General features: G+C 41.0%; 1 protein-coding gene across 4 annotated transcripts; it reads left to right on the top strand.

Annotated features, from left to right (window-relative positions):
• Nucleotides 1-2,184: 2,184 nt before the first annotated feature.
• Nucleotides 2,185-9,855, top strand: ZNF391 (zinc finger protein 391). Of its 4 annotated transcripts, none has more exons than XM_043908210.1 (3): nucleotides 2,185-2,447; nucleotides 5,788-5,895; nucleotides 6,667-9,855. In XM_043908210.1, exon 3 carries the CDS (start codon nucleotides 6,745-6,747, stop codon nucleotides 7,819-7,821), a length of 1,077 nt encoding a protein of 358 aa, XP_043764145.1. In that variant the 5' UTR covers nucleotides 2,185-2,447; nucleotides 5,788-5,895; nucleotides 6,667-6,744; the 3' UTR covers nucleotides 7,822-9,855. The 4 variants fall into 4 exon arrangements, with proteins under 4 accessions (XP_043764145.1, XP_043764143.1, XP_043764146.1 ...); XM_043908208.1 differs by having other exon boundaries at nucleotides 2,220-2,447; nucleotides 5,785-5,895; XM_043908211.1 differs by lacking the exon at nucleotides 2,185-2,447 and adding an exon at nucleotides 2,463-2,679.
• The last annotated feature ends 7,343 nt before the right edge of the window (nucleotides 9,856-17,198 follow it).

Genomic DNA, 17,198 nt, shown 5'->3' with positions numbered 1-17,198 from the left:
CCATACATGACCACTGGAAAAATCATAACCTTGACTAGATGGACCTTTGTTGGCAAAGTAATGTCTCTGCTTTTTAATATGTTGTCTAGGTTGGTCATAACTTTCCTTACAAGGAGTAAGCGTCTTTTAATTTCATGGCTGCAATCACAATCTGCGGTGATTTGGAGCCCCCCAAAATAAAGTCTCTCACTGTTTCTGTTGTTTCCCCATCTATTTGCCATGAAGTGATGGGACCAGATGCCATGATCCTAGTTTCCTGAATGTTGAGCTTTAAGTCAACTTTTTTACTCTCCTCTTTCACTTTCATGAAGAGGCTCTTTAGTTCTTCACTTTCTGCCATAAGGGTGGTGTCATCTGCATATCTGAGGTTATTGATATTTCTCCCAGCAATCTTGATTCCAGCTTGTGCTTCCTCCAGCCCAGCATTTCTCATGATGTATTCTGCATATAAGTTATATAAGCAGGGTGACAATATACAGCCTTGATATTCTCCTTTTCCTATTTGGAACCATTCTGTTGTTCCATGTCCAGTTCTAACTGTTGCTTCCTGACCTGCATACAGGTTTCTCAAGAGGCAGGTCAGGTGGTCTCGTATTCTCATCTGTTTCAAAATTTTCCACAGTTTATTGTGATCCACACAGTCAAAGGCTTTGGCATAGTCAATAAAGCAGAAATAGATGTTTTTCTAGAACTCTCTTGCTTTTTCGATGATCCAGCGGATGTTGGCAATTTGATCTCTGGTTCCTCTGCCTTTTCTAAAACCAGCTTGAACATCTGGAAGTTCACGGTTCACGTATTGCTGAAGCCTGGCTTGGAGAATTTTGAGCATTCCTTTACTAGCATGTGAGATGAGTGCAATTGTGCGGTAGTTTGAGCATTCTTTGGCATTGCCTGTCTTTAGGATTGGAATGAAAACGGACCTTTTCCAGTCCTGTGGTCACCGCTGAGTTTTCCAAATTTGTTGGCATATTGAGTGCAGCACTTTCACAGCATCATCTTTCAGGATTTGAAATAGCTCAACTGGAATTCCATCATCTCCACTAGCTTTGTTCATAGTGATGCTTCCTAAGTCCCAATTGACTTCACATTCCAGAATGTCTGGCTCTAGGTGAGTGATCACACCATCGTGATTATCTGGGTTGTGAAGATCTTTTTTTGTACAGTTCTTCTGTGTATTCTTGCCACCTCTTCTTAATATCTTCTGCTTCTGTTAGGTCCATACCATTTCTGTCCTTTATTGAGCCCATCTTTGCATGAAATGTTCCCTTGGTATCTCTAATTTTCTTGAAGAGATCTCTAGTCTTTCCCATTCTATTGTTTTCCTCTATTTCTTTGCACTGATCGCTGAGGAAGGCTTTCTTATCTCTCCTTGCTATTCTTTGGAGCTCTGCATTCTAATGGGTATATCTTTCCTTTTCTCCTTTGCTTTTCGCTTCCCTTCTTTTCACAGCTATTTGTAAGGCCTCCTCAGACAGCCATTTTGCTTTTTTGCATTTCTTTTTCTCGGAGACGGTCTAGATTCCTGTCTCCTGTACAATGTCATGAACCTCCATCCATAGTTCATCAGGCACTCTGTCTATCAGATCTAGTCCCTTAAATCTAAAATATAAAAAATAATTTAACATGCTTCAAAGATCTAACTTTATGAGCAAAACTATAAAACTCTTAGGATAAAACACAGGTAAAAAAATCTTCACGACCATAGTGGCTTCCTAATTTTTTTAACCTTTACATCTTTTGGTGGAATTTTGGGGACCTGTCCTGCGTTTAATTGCATTTAAGCATCTAGAATGTTTGTGTGGTGGCGGGAGCCTGTTTCTCACAGAGACGGGCTGAGCATCACCTGTATTAGAATTATCTGGGATGCCTGCTGAACATGGAGTGTTTCTTAGACTTTCCTCAAGCCAACGAGTGGGAAGCATGTGAATCTGTATTTTAATCAGTTCTGCAGGCATGTTGTTTAAAAATATAAACCACGTTATACTTTTGTAGAATGTATTAAGACCTCCGGGATCTTTCGAAGATCCGCTTTCCAGGCCTTTAGTGTCAAGTTCTCAACCTCAGTGTCACACCAGGGAAGGTGCTCTGCAATAATTTGCAAACAAGTCTGAAAAAGCTTGGCTGTTCAGGATGTTGCGGCGCAGGCGCGGAGCCACGGCCGTTGGTATGCTTCCTCTTCTCCTTAGCGTCTCTGTCCTGTAACAGATCATCTGCTCCAGGAGAAGTAGGGCTGGGCGATTGCTCAGGCAACGACTGGCTTTCCGTACTGAGCAGCCCACGAGTCTGAGTGGAAGTGTCAGTGACCTCGGGAAGCTTGGTGAGACCCGGAGTTCGACTCAAGGGTTTCCCATTAATCCTTCCGGCTTCCTCTAGCTCCGCGCACTCAGGTTCCGTCTAAGCCAGGGTCCGGGCCAGGGTGTGTCCCGGCGCTCGGCCAGAGACGGCCGGTGAGTGGAGCACTCAGGGTCCTGGGGCCTGGACGGGTGGGCCTGGAGATTCTGTGAAATGGTCGTGCCGAAACAGGTCTCGCGGGGAACAGCAGCGAGTGGGTTGAGGGTGGCCTGGCTGCACATCCGGCCGAGAGGTGCCTCCGCGGTTGGGACCCAGAACGGTATCTCGCCTCCCAGCTGGGCATAGCCTAGTCCTTCGGCTGCAGCGACAGCGGGTGATGTTCTCCGGGTGAGCCCCTGGGAGATGGAAAAGATCAGAGTTGCGTTCTGCTCCGTTCTAGCTGGGCGAGGAAGGGCTTCTGTATTGGGGGTGTTTCCCAGATGTTTAGCGGGTGCTAGGCAGTGTTTTAAGAGTTTTTAGCATAATTAACTCATTAATCCTCGCTTTAACCCCATGAGATGTACTATTATTATCCTCAGTTACAGATGAGAAAATCGAGGCACATAGAGACGAAGTACCTTACTTGAAATTACCGAACTTGAGAGCAGAGTATTTTTTAATGATTCTGATGATGAGGGTTGGTGCTTGAACATAGCAGGTGTTATTTGTTGAGGTACTGACAAATCCTGTATATCAAATTCTGTGAATCTGTTATGACTTTGAGCCAATCTTTATGGACACTGTTGTCTAAAGAGCATCTTTTGATAGACCTGGAGATTTGACCACCTCTGTTCTAGAGTTGAATGGAGGCTGCTGAGGCTAACTCTTTGGTGCATTGGCAAAGGCTCCAGGAAGTAGTCAGCCCCGTACCAGAAAGCAGAGCACTAGGAGAAGAGCTATTCAAATTTTTTTTTTAATGTAGAAATTTTCTTCAGTGTGGTTTCTGTGTGTCTGTCATAGGTGTCACATACACAAACAATACATAATAACAGTTACACATGTCATGAGCTTATTTGAAATGCCAAAACAACTGAACAACTGTATGGGTGGGGTGGGGGGGGTGGGGTGGGGGGAACTCTTATACTGCACACTATATACGCATTAGCTAAATTAGAGATAATCTTATACCAAACTGGCATATTTTACCAATCATTAAGTATTAAGAAGCATGAAAGTAAACCCTCAAAATTGGCTCTCTCCTTAGAACTCTGTTCTAGTTCTTTCTCTGTTCAGGAGATTCTGCCTATTTTTAGATAGTCTATGTTTTAAGGGTTCCAGTGAGTCAGTTTATAACTGTCTTCAAATTTCAGATCTTCCTGGTTTCCCTTTGTCTCCAAAAACCTGAGCATTTTATCAAAAATAACCCTTCTCCAAAGTGTACTGTAACATGTAAAAATATAATAATATCCCACTATATACAAAATTCCCATTGTACCTACGTCACCTTTATGGAGTGTGAATGTTCTCAGATCTTCAAGGACTTCTGTTGGGGATGAGGACTTTGCTTTAGAGGATTTAGAGGCTTTGCACTTTACTGCCTGAGAGATTCACTATTTATCGATTGTGTAACTGTTAATACTTTAGTTCCATTGCACTGGAGAAGTAATTCTCTACCTTTAAGACCTACCGTCCCTGTACTATCTTGAAATAAAATTTATAGATAATATTAACTACCTACAGGTATAATATCACTATATTACCTTAATTGTAATAAAAAGGAGAAAAAAAGGAAAGTAATTTAGAATAATATGTATTTCAGCATGTAAATGATTGGATAAAACAGACTATTGTACCTATACATAGAATCACTGTGAATGCAACAGCTGTGAATGCAGGCTGATATGTGAATGTCGTAGTTATGAATCTAATACCATAAGTGGTGTGATTTTCCTAAAATGGTGAACAATTCCTAGTATCATTCAAAGAGAAAGAAGTGTATTTCCTTGATTTTGCACTACATAGCAAATTTCTACAAAATACTTTGTATTTACATGGAAAGTAGTGGTGCATTCCAGCCTCACGTAACCATTAAAATTTTTTTAAAAATCTGGCAGGATAAGGAACATTCTTTGTTTTTGCAGAAATAGCCATCATCATTGGCCCCCTCCAAATTCTAATAACACCATGAAATCAACGTTCCAACCAAAACAAACAAAAAACCCTCACAAATTCTCAAAACTGCCAACAGAATAATGGCAGAGTAGCTTAAGGATCTGGGCTGCAAGAATGTAGACCAGCCAACCTAAGCAGTTAGGCAAATTCCTACTAAGAAATATTAGCACCATAAAGTATGCAACTGGATTTTATTCCAAGGTTCTAAATACATTAGAAATTCTGACTTATCAATCAGCTCAGTGGTAGGGTCTTGCATTCCCTGTTTCCAGTTGAAACGAATGTTCTTGGCAAAGCTGGACACAGACAGCAGCAGCATCATGTTGCTCTGGAGGTTCTCCATGGATGGCTTCTTGATGAACATCTTCCAAGGTTCACTTCAACATCTGGAAGGTTCCTAGTCTCTGAGAAAGACAAGACTTGTGAAACCAGATATGCTCCTAACCTAGTGGATCTCAAATTGTGCTATGAGCAGAACCATTAGGGCAACTATTATACAATTTGTTGCCTACTGTCATACCCAAGGGCTCTGGGCAAATTTACAAGAGAACAGGTTAAGGAAAAAGCTTCAATGGGGAAACTCAAGAGTTCAGAGAAGGGCTTTCAGAAGAATAGGCACAGATTCCCATATCTTCCCCACTTTACTGCTAGAGCCAGGATGCTCTGCTAGATATTAAGTGTAGGTCAGTATTCTCAGAGAAGGCCTTGCTATTCTTCCTTCTCATAAGGAAAGTGTAAGAACAACCTTGGGAGTAGGAAGATAAACAGACTGCTTGGTACAGTCTGAATGTGGGGTGCCAGCTTTTTAAAGGAGTCGTCTGGGAATGCAATTACCTAATACTTGGAAACAAGATCCTTGGCATTGTGTTGGACCTTCCAGCAGAAGAAAGAAACCACCTGTCTTATGGGAGACTGAGTTTATGTTTTAGATCCTCTAGCTCTGAGAAGAATGTTTGTAGAAAGGCTGGTCCCAGTGAGCATATTTTTCAGGCAACCTAGAGTGTTTCTTCTAAGGTTCATGTTGGACAATACAACTTGTCAAGTCATGTGAACTTACTAAATACAAATGCCTGGGCCTCATCATACTCCCTAGGTCTGAGGTAATGCCCAGTATCTAGAGTAACAAGTTCCATAAGTGATTCTGATGGGTGTGTGTATAGCCCTTCTTTTGGAACCAATTTTAGTCCAGAATTTTCAGATACCCATTTTCTCCAGTGCTTCCTACCAGAGCCTTGTGAAATTTCACACTATCTTTTCTATAGATCAAAGCATTAATGTTGAGCTCTCAATAGCCCTGTGTTTCCAGCACCAATAGCCTTGTGTTAAATCACTTCTAATCAGCAGAATCCCCGTATGTGAACTGGACATGATCACCCAGTTGGAGGAAGAACAACTATACATACTGGATCTTCAGGGAACTGAAGACGGAACTGACCAGAAATATCTGTTTAGGTGAGTAGTGTTGTGAAAAGACCACCAATTTGAAATTTAGGAGACATGAGTTTTAGTCTAAGCTCTTGTAATTTGCTGGGTGACTTAAGTTACTCAATCTGTTTCCTGTCCAGTGAGCAAGCTGGCCTCAATGAACTCTAAGTTAAGATCTGTTAAGATGAGATCCTTGGCAAGTGTTGTTAAACCTCTTAAATCTGGGGTCGTAGACTTGTTTAGAAGAGTACCTAAACTAGTTGGAAGAAGGGTTGGTGGATTCAGTGGGGATAGCGGTGTAATCATTAGAATTTCTGAAATTCTGTTTTCTCCAAGAACAGAACCGAGAAAATGGTTGCATCCAACCTTGACAGAGTCTTCTCACTTTTTGCTTTTAGGAGGGTGGTTATCTTTCTACATTTGAGAGTCTTTACTCTTCTCATCTGTTTCCTTTCTCTCATTTACCATAAGTAACTGGCTAAATAGCTAATAGCTCATTTTAATTTCTAATCCCTTATTTTCTACTCATCAATTGGTATGTCTGCTCATTTTCATTTTGGGGGGCTGAACATATTACCCAGTCCACTACTTGTATTTCTTGATATCTCTTTGTATCCACTGTGAGAACTCTGTTATCTCTTCTGGCCTCGTTCACTTCTCTTTCATTGTCCGTTTTAACTTTCTCCCTATATTAAGTTGCTAGTGTGCATGAATTAGTTGTCTCTTATTTCTGGTGGTTTATTTTCCTTGTTCTCCACACTGGAGACAGGTGACATTTGCACTTTAAATGTCTTTCAGATAGGGAAGATTTGAACTGAACCGAAGCATCACCACCAATCAGGCTGTCTTGGAAGAACTAGAGTTTCAGAGTCAGCAATGGAAAGTCTTCGAGGGAATACTGCCCAGCATCCTATGGATGAAGAAGCCTGTAAAAGTAAGGGCCAGTTATCAAGGCAGACAAAATGTCCTGTACAGAAGAAATCTTCTTTTGAGAAAACAGCAATCAGAAAAGTGTCAGTGTCTCTCAAGGAGATTTTCACTAAGGAAAGAGGCCCTGAATCCAGGAAATTTAATCTAAGCTCAAAATTTAATACACGGCAGAGAATTCCAAAGGGAGCTAGGTCCCCCAAATCTAGGAAAAACTCCAAAGATAATTCAGACTTAATTAAACACCAAAAACTCTTTCTGCAAAGGAAGCCTTGTAAATGCAATGAATGTGGTAAAGCCTTTAGTTATGAATCAGACCTCATTGTCCACAGGAGAATTCATGGCGGAGAAAAGCCTTTTGAATGCAATGAATGTGGGAAAACTTTTAGCCGAAGTACACACCTTATTGAGCATCAAAGAACTCACACTGGAGAGAAACCTTACGAATGCTCTGAATGTGGAAAAGCTTTTAGCCGGAGTACACACCTTAGTCTACATCAGAGGATCCATACTGGAGAAAAACCATATGAATGTAGTGAATGTGGAAAAGCCTTTAGCCGAAGCACTAACCTTAGTCAACATCAGCGAACTCATACTCAAGAAAAACCTTACAAGTGTAATGAATGTGGGAAAGCCTTCAGTGACCGTTCAACTATAATTCAGCACAAACGAATACACACTGGAGAGAATCCCTATGAATGCAGTGAATGTGGAAAAGCTTACAGTTGGATCTCATCTCTTATTGAACATCAGAGAACACACACTGGAGAGAACCCCTATGAATGCAATGACTGTGGAAAAGTGTTCAGTCGAAGCTCATCCCTTGCTGAACATCAGAGAATCCACACTGGAGAAAAGCCCCATGAGTGTAGAGTGTGTGGCAAGGGCTTTAGTCGGAGCTCCTCCCTTATTATTCACCAGAGAACTCATACCGGAGAGAAGCCTTTCAAGTGTAATAGCTGTGAGAAAGCCTTCAGTCAAAGTTCAACTCTTATTAGACATCAGCAACTTCACACTAAAGAGTAATATCTGAGTTTTCACTAATCTTGGCATAAGAGCACATAGCATAACCTCCTATAGCTGAAGAGAAACATATACTTGTATGAATTTTCCTTTCCCACTAGCTATAAGCCAGTTTCAAGCTGGCCATCCTTCCTTTGTGGAAACTAAGTGGTTAAATGAGTGATCATTCCAACAAGGGCGGATAAACTTTAAAAACCTTAAGATATTCAATCTAATATTTTGGAGGGCTCCAGTCTTAGAATATACCTTTACTACCTTACACCTTTCAGTCCTTCACCTTATCTCTTCCGTGGAGCTTTGGTCCCTGAACAACCAGTGAACCCTTTTCTTTCCCAACCACATCAGCCCCTTTACTTAAAAGAGGAAATCCTGCGTGTGGATGTTTCCAGGCTTGCTGGCTCTAGTAGCAGAAGAGAAGCTGGCTTCAGAACAAAAATCTACCCATTAGTTTGGGGATAACAATAATAAGGCGAGTTCAGTCTCTGGACTTAAAGGACAGTTTTTCTTTTCCTTCCTCCCTCACCATTTTTGGCTATACCATATTTTCCTCAAAGTATAATCCATAGTTCTACTAACGTGCCTAATTAATCCTAGTATTATTTTATCTTATCCTGACCAAAAATGTCCTAAAAATCTTATATTTAGTTCCTACATTATCTTTTTTTTTTTTAAAAAATGCTGCCCTATATTAAAAACATTTTTTGTTTACAGACTTCATGAAATGTGTACCCTCTGGTTCTGACTCTCACCAATCTTGTAAAGCTGATCTATCGAGGACAAATGCAGTACCTACCTCTCAGTCCTTTTCCTACTTGACATTTGCAGAATTGGCACTTTGGGCTACTCTTATGCCTTAAAATTTGAGCCTCTGGAATCCATGATTCTGTGCTGATCCATGAATTTTTCTACCTCCCAGCACTTCTCTGATTAACAGTGATTAGCTCTGTGACTTTGGGGCAAGAGTTGAACCAGAATAATTTCATTTTATTGGCTTATAATACTTATGGTTATTCAATTAGATTATAAGCTTCTTAAGACAGTAATCTTATTTTAGATCCCTACAAAACATCCGGCAGTGCTGAGTGGTCACTAAATGCCCCATAATTATTGCTTACTGATTCTTCTCCATCATGGGTAATCAGCCTGCTAGGGTTTATTTGAAATGGCTTAATAGTTGATTTCTTTCTCTGTGTTCCTACTGCTGCTGCCAACTCCTTGGTAGTTTGGACCTAGATTACCAGAGTGAACACACTGTTGCTGCTCTTATCTCTGTGTCTTTAGCTAGCTGTTTTACTAAACTATCACTTAGCTCAGAAAGAATCTAGTTTCCCATTGTCCCCAGGAAAAAGTTCAAACTGCTTTAACTTGAAGACCTTCCACAGTTGGATCTATTTATTTATTTTCCATTACTTCCCAGTACAACTGGGCGGCCCTACCCTTTATCTCTGTCACACCCTTTCTCTTCACACTTGGCTTCCTTTCAGATCATTCCATGGCATTCTTTTACATGTCCTACTTTCTTCCTTGTATTAACATCTCCAGAAATCTTTTATAAAAGCCCTTCTCACATCCTGCCTTCACTGTGATACTTTCAATTGCCCACCTTCTTAAGAAGTCTTTTATAGTGATGGTTTGCATCATTCTGCCGTATTACATACTTTCTTATTCTGTTATCTGGTTCTGTCAAGTGCTTTTGATCCATGAACTTTTTTGAAGTTAGAAATTGTCTTAAATCTTTTAGGAGCCCCATCTACCCAACAAATGGATTCTAGTTTTAACTTAAATTGAAAGGGTTTAATTTAATGGTGCATTTGCTTTAATCTTTTGAATGGTGAGATAACCTCATGAATCTTTTGGTCATTTTTGTGTGATCTTTAATTATGTACATTAAGCCTTGGGACTGGCTCTCCTTCAGAGTTCCTAGGATGTTGGCCTCTTAGCTTTCCACTTCATGAGAGGTGGGTTTATTCATATAAAGTAATGAAAACAGTGCCTGACATAATAAGTGCTCAATAAATGCTAATAGTTATCATTCTATTTCTTCATATCTGCCTGTAATCTTTCATTTCAATCCTGAAGGACCTGTAACCACAGAAATGGAAAACTAGGATCACAATAAAAAATAAGAAGATATTTCTTCTGACTGCCATCCTGGACAATAGTCACCTACTTTATTTTAACTCTATTGTGTATCACAAATGACTCAAGGCAGCTTACAAGATATGATAAAACAGAAAACTGAAAACAATACAAATCAGCATTAGAGAAAGGAGAAGTTGCCTAGAAGATCAAGATCATGACAAATAGTAGTATGCCATATGGTTATTCAGGTAGAGATGCAAAGTGACCATTCAGGTGAAGTGAGGTGCTCATTTGCTTACACTGTATTTGGATGGGGAGGAAATGTCCATTCTTCAAGGAAAGCCTGATAGATTTAAGATTAATTTCTCCATTGGCCTTCATGTAATTATACAGTGCACGTTTGATAACAAAAATTAAGTTATGTGTTCTCCACAACACCTTGCAAACAGTGTATTTCCCAGTGAATAAATATTGAGTTCTTAGTGGAAGTCTCAGAAAGGCAAATATGAAGATTCTTCTTGGGGTGGGGTGTGGTTAGAAGCAGCAGAGGACAGAGTATACTGCATAATCAAGTAATTACTGGGTGCCAGAACAGCTCTTTTCACACATTTGAGTGATTTTACTTAACATATTATGGGATGAAGAAACTGAAATTTACAAATGTTAAACAGCTTACCCAAGGATCAGGGTTTGACCCCACTACTGGACCTCTTGGGCTTTCCAGGTGGCTCAGGGGTAAAGATTCCGCCTTCAACGCAGGAGACACAGGTTCCATTCCTGGGCTGGGAAGACCCCCTGGAGAAGGAAATGGCGACCCACTCCAGTATTCTTGCTTGGCGAATCCCATGGATAGAAAACCTGGCAGGCTGCGGTCCATGGGCTTGCAAAGACTCAGATACAATTTAGCAACTAAACAACAACTGGATTTAAAGGAACAATCCTATGAAATTGGTGACTAGATATGGGCAGGAAGAAGAGGGACCAGGAATTCCTTAATTGCTGTTAACTTTCATGTAAGCTATGTAAGGCATGAAGTGGAAGAACTAAGTTAGTTAGAGGCTAACTCAGCAGTTAGCCATGCATACAGAACGTTAAAAAAGTTGAAAACCTGATATGATTAATTTGCGACTCTAAAGTCAATGTGGAATCCAAAACTTTTGGAATTTTTGGTGGGGAAGTCGGGTCAAAAGAGTGATCTGGAGCGGGGAGTCTTATTCTAAGGAAAAACGGAGGATCTTCCAGTGCGGCCAAAATCATCGTGACTCGGCTCACACTGAAGCATGTCTTCAGAACACTCTGTCTTTGCACGGAGCCCCTATCCAGACTGTCAGCGTGGGCCATTTCTGGAAACGCCGTAGGTGGATTGGGAGAAAGGTTCTCGGGGAGGCAAACTGCCTTCCTTATCGTCATTCGACCAGAAGGAGGCGCTCGAGTGCGAAGACCACCGCGGGGATAAAGGCCTCAGCTCCGCGCTTTCGCTGTGCTCCTGGACTTTCACGGTGACCTTTGTGTGTCCAGATTTCCCCTAACAAAGCTGAGACGGCTACTCCTAGAAGCCACTGGATGGGGGCCAGCGACCGTCTTAACCGCCCCGAGCCATCTTCTAGCTTCCTGGGAGGCGCTCTGAAGCTAGAACGGCCAAAGAGTTCGTCCTACACCTGAGAACTACAATTCCCAGAAAGCTCAGAGACTCGCAGTCGACACAGCGCTAAGACTCTATTTCCCAGAAGTCTTAGGGCCAATTCCCATCCTCATTGAAAAACCCTCTTTCGTGTCTCTCCTGCTGAAGATTCTAAAGGCTGTTGTGGTGGGCGATGCAATGCAACGAGCTGTGGCGATACCAGTGAACCTCATTTTGGGAAGGTATCCTAGCCTGAATCTCTGTCACTTCTTTTTCCAGATAATTGATAAAGCAGAGTGAAGTTTTCACCCTTTTCCGTTAGATTTTGTTCTTTTAACTGGTGTGTTAGGCGCCTACTGTGTTAAATCTACTTTTCTGATATGTGAACTGAGATTGAAGATCTCAGTTTCTTAGCTATTCATTCAGCTTCATTAAAGAGGCCACGTTAAAAAAAAAAAAAAAAAGGGTCCACGTTCTCCCTGCCGCCCACCCCCTATCCTAACATGCACAAACACACTCTGAAAAGCAAAAAATAAAAACCTGGTCGCATTACTTTGATCATCCCTGAACGTAGTAAATGTTCTTTCAGCCTCTTTTTCTTCTTCTGATATCTATATATCTACATATGCTAGATATGGAGATGGATTTTGTGTATACATAACAAAAAAAGCTTTAGTTTTATATAACAAAAGATTTACCATATACATTTATCTTGAACTTCCCCCATATTAGTTAATATTTTCCAATATAATTTTTAATGGTACCATCAAAGAACTAATCCTGTCCCTGTATCAAGCATTACTTTTCCAGCTTCCTAAATACCAGTTTTTTTATTTGGAAACCCTAGCAAATGCTTCAATCTGCTGTCAAAACAACTTTATAAAATTACTGTTATTTTATTACTTGTGATAATGACATTATGGTTATGTTTAAAAGGAAGAAAAAGTCCGTATTGGTTAAAAGATAAATGGGTTCAGTGGTGATGGTGTTTAGTCAGTCACTAAGTCGTGTCTGACTCTTTGCAACCATTTCCCATGCCAGAATACTGGAGTGGGTTGCCATTTCCTCCTCCAGGGGATCTTCCCCATCCAGGGATTGGCAGGCCAGATCTTTACCCCTAAACCACCAGGAAAGCCCCAAAACATACATACAACAAGATACAAACAAAAGATACAAACAAGAAGACAAATGACGTCTGGATCTTACTTTAAAATATTCCAGGAAAATATAAAAATTTTTAAATAAAAAGTCAGGGAGGGATTGCTAAACAAGATTGGCAAATATTCATTATTGTTTAGTCTGGGTGAAGAATACACCGGAGTTCACTTTTCTGTTTTGTGTTTATTTGAAATTCTCTGTAATAATTTTTTTAAATGTATACTAGCATTCTTTTTGGAACAATGTGTCCAGCTAATACCTTCCAACCTCATGTTCAAGTCATCCTTTGACCTCTGCTCAAATGAAGAATTTTCAGCTCCTGTTATATCTGTAATGCTGACTGATTCCTTTTCCTGGGACCCATCTTCTTACTAGCTTTTTTCACTGTACCTCTGAAACTAAAGTAAATCTCAGCTCCTTAGAGAACACGTTTTACCTTCATGCTCTCCCACATTTCAGTCTTCTCCTGATCTCTCCTATGTAAGTGACTATGGCATCTATCTGGCTTTTAGACTTCTGCTCTATTTCATGCTAAGTGGCACCAATGTGCCTGAAAGAGTAGTTGCTCAGTAAATATTTGTTGAATCAATATCCACATGGGTGACTCATCCAGCGAACATTCTGCCGTTTATCTGGAACCTTGGGGTCTTGGCAGGCAGGAATCCCCACGCCTGTGTGTAATGCAGCAGCTGCTGTTTGTGCTTCTCCTCTCCCACTAGTGGATCTTATCCTTCCCTTTTTAATTCTTGTTCCAAAAGTCCTCCTCCTCCTCTGCCTTTTAAAGGTGCCTGCCATCTGCTCCCCACCCACAAGCTTCTGTCCTTCACACGTTCCACACCCACTATCCATCCCAACATTATATACCATTTCTTTCTGCCTCCTTGAGGACTTTGCTCTCACATTCCTTTCACTTTTCAGACTCTCCTTTTCTAGTGACTCATTATCACTTTAAACAAATCTAATTGCTGTTGTTCAGTCTCCCAATCGTGTCCTACGCTTTGCAACCCCATGGGCTGCAGCACACCAGGTCTCCCTGTCCTTCACCATCTCCCAGAATTTGCCGAAGTTCATGTTCATTGCATGAACATTGCAGATAGATGACTCATTGGAGAAATCCCTGATGCTGGGGAAGATTGAGGGCAGAAGGAGAAGAGGGTGTCAGACGATGAGATGGCTGGACAGCATCGATGCAAACAAGTCTAATAGGTCACTCTTATTTAAAAACATAGTCAAAGCTGTGGTTTTTCCAGTAGTCATGTATGGATGTGAGAGTTGAACCATAAAGCTGAGCACCAAAGAATTGATGCTTTTAAACTGTGGTGTTGGAGAAGACTCTTGAGGATCCCTTGGACTGCAAGGAGATCAAATCAATCAATCCTAAAGGAAATCAGTCTGGAATATTCATTGGAAGGACTGATGCTGAAGCTGAAGCTCCAATACTTTGGCCACCTGATGTGAAGAACTGACTCATTGGAAAAGACCAAGTGATGAACAGGGAAGCCTGGCGTGCTGCAGTCCATGGGGTCTCAGTGAGTCACTCAGTGACGCGACTGAGTACGTGACTGAACTGAACTGATTTAAAAACATTCTACTTAAATTCACATGCTGCTTTACCCACCCAACTAATTCTACCCTCAGAGCTTCCAGGAGTGTGGCTCAGCCAACAACTCAATTTTGGCCCAGGGAAACTGATTTCAGACTTCTGGACTACAAGTCTGTGAAAATAGATATGTTGTTTTAAGGCACCAATTTGTTACAGCAGCCGTAGAAAATGAATACATTTTTCTTTTGCTCTTGCTCTTTCAGGCTCTGGGTGTAGTTTGATGCTACCACCCACATGCTAGATGTTAGATGCTAGTGTTAGATGATGTTCCACTCTCCTTTGCTGGTTCCCTCTCTTGGTTAAATTTTCTTCAGTTAAATTAAGTATGATCATTAGTTTCTGCCTGGGACGCTGCCTAGAAGTGGAGTGAAAATGGGCCACATAAGAAGTGGCCCCTGAAAATATCTTCCTTCATCAGTAGACATGCTCCTTGTTTCCTGGTCTTCTTGGGCAGTGCCATAACCGTGGCTCCAGATTTCTCTTGGAGAAATCTGCTCAAAGTAATCTGCTCAGAACTACATTGCCCAGAGGCCTCAGTAAGGATAAATTCTCTTGGACCTGGATCTTGAGCCTTTATGCTTTCTCACTAGTCCAAGATGGAGATGAATGCCCTCACCCCTGTTCAAGGGTGAGTTCATCCATGGCCCAGGCACCCATCTGAGCCCATCTGAGACAAAGGTGTGTCCAAGACAGGGTCTAGAATACAGGTTCCATCACACTTTGAGGTCATTCATATCATCTCCCCCCTCCCCCAAAACCATCTTCCCAAGGACAAATCCAGAGAAAGAGAAACTTCTCTGACTTTGGTCTTGTCATAGATTTTTCCTGGGAACCATTCTCTACCATTAGCTGGACAGATATATCACCACTAAATTTTAATATTTGCAGTTTATAGAGGAAAAAGGTAATTAATTTTTTAAAATGTCTTGCTACATCTCTTAAACCTTGAACTATAAACACTCTCCAGCACTGATAGGCCACACAAGAGAGCAAAGTAATTATATGTGATTTAACATTATATCTTCTTTCAATGCAGCAAGTTGACATGATTTTTATTTTTTTGGCCACACTGTGGGGCATGTGGACCAACCAGGGATAGAACCCACACCCCTGCATTGGAAATGCAGTCTTTAAACACTGGACAGCCAGGGAAGTCCCACGTATACATGATTTTAATTTTGCAGGTTGTTTTTGTAGTTGAACCAGAATTTCTGCAGGGAAACAACTTGATTCCTTACACCTTTGTGTAAGGAGCTTTAGTTCATGCAAGGACCAGTCTGGGGTTGAGGTGCTATGGTCACCCACACATAGGCAGGTAGATTTTCCCCACTGAAAATTTGGTTCAGATGTCAAGTCTGATGACTCCCCACATGCTCCAATAGAGTATGAAAAGGTTTATTGTCCATAAATAAAACCTTTCTGGGGAGAGCACAGCAGGATCCCAAACTGGCCTGATAATAGCCCGAGAGCAGGGAGGGATTTCCATATCAGGTTTATGGTGGATGGGGTTGGACTGGGATTGGGGTTCATGCATGTGAGCCAGGGATTGTGTGGTTTGAACACCCTCTACCCAAACACCAAGGGAGGAAGCACCCAGGCTTGCTTATTTAGCTTGCCCAGAGAGGAAGCATAAGGGAAAAGGAGGGGGCTTGAAATCTGTCAGCAGTCAGTCATCAAAATATAAACAGACTCAATTACAGGTGGTGTTTTGCATGAAGGGTCAAGAAACTTATGGAAAATAATTCATCCTAAGGGAAATGAAGGTGGATATGTTCCAGGTATCAAAGGCAGAGTGCCAATAGCTCAGGTCAAGGATGATTTTGAGTACCACATGCTGTCTCCTGTTGTACAATCGTCTTTCTTAGCTGCTTGAACTATAGAGAGATCAAGTAACATTTTTCAAAGTGCTCTGTCTTCAGCTATCTCTATTAGCCCCGAAAGGCAAACAGGGAGGCATCTCAACTTTTTAACATAGCTCTTTAAGCCCCCCTGAACTCATATCACAGTATTCACAGGCCCTGTGTCCCTCTATTTTCTCACTCCCTTCCTAATTTCATTTCCTTATCTCTCCAGCCTGGATGCTATAATTTACCTAGGGACTTGGGCCATGATTATGATCATGTTGACCTCTCCCCCCATCCGTTTAATGTACTTTCTCTTCTTAACCTTCAACCAGTTAATCAATTATAAATACTTAGTGCCCAGCATTTGAGGTGGTAAGCCTAGAGGGTCATGCCTTCTTCCACTCTCTTTCTTCTTCCTCTTTACTGTAAAATTAGGAGGCCCAGGTTCTGTGGTTACTGTTTATTCTTGATTCAAAATGTTCCCAAATTATCAAATCCACTAGAACATTTGGCTATGTTCTCTCCTGTTTTAACAGTCATACCATTTATACTGTTTCAAGGTCAACCTCTCCACTTGTATACTGAAGCTCACAGCATCTAGTCTCTAAAGGCTCAACCTAGGACACTGAAACACCCAAAGATACATATGAAAATTAGTATTAGATTTTTTTGGTAAATAATAGGGAATTCTTTGCTTCATAAAGAACTATCTGGCTTTTTTAGTTATTTCTGAGATCCTTTTATTTTTGAACAGCTTCAGTGGCTGTGAAGCCTCTAAGATAAACTGAATCCCTCTGCTCCTTTTCTGGACTAATTATAACGGAAGTTATAGGAAGGAAGAAGTTATGACTTCTAACTTCAAAATCTCCCCTTTAGATTTTAATTTGGCTCTACTCTTTTGAGTATGATGTTAAGGAAGTAATGTTAGTGTTATAGTTGGTGTTTATGGCATATAACTGACAAAATTAAGAAAAAAGTTTGAAACTTAAAATTACTCACTCTGCTCTTAAAATAGGAATAAAGAGGGAAGGTTAAGTACATGGCTAAGGGACAGATCAGGTGATAAAGGACC

The sequence above is a fragment of the Cervus elaphus genome, chromosome 7 (assembly GCF_910594005.1).
Source record: "Cervus elaphus chromosome 7, mCerEla1.1, whole genome shotgun sequence".
Lineage (NCBI taxonomy): Eukaryota > Metazoa > Chordata > Mammalia > Artiodactyla > Cervidae > Cervus > Cervus elaphus.
Note: the sequence above shows the minus strand (reverse complement) of the source record. Positions and strands in the feature narration are given on the sequence as shown.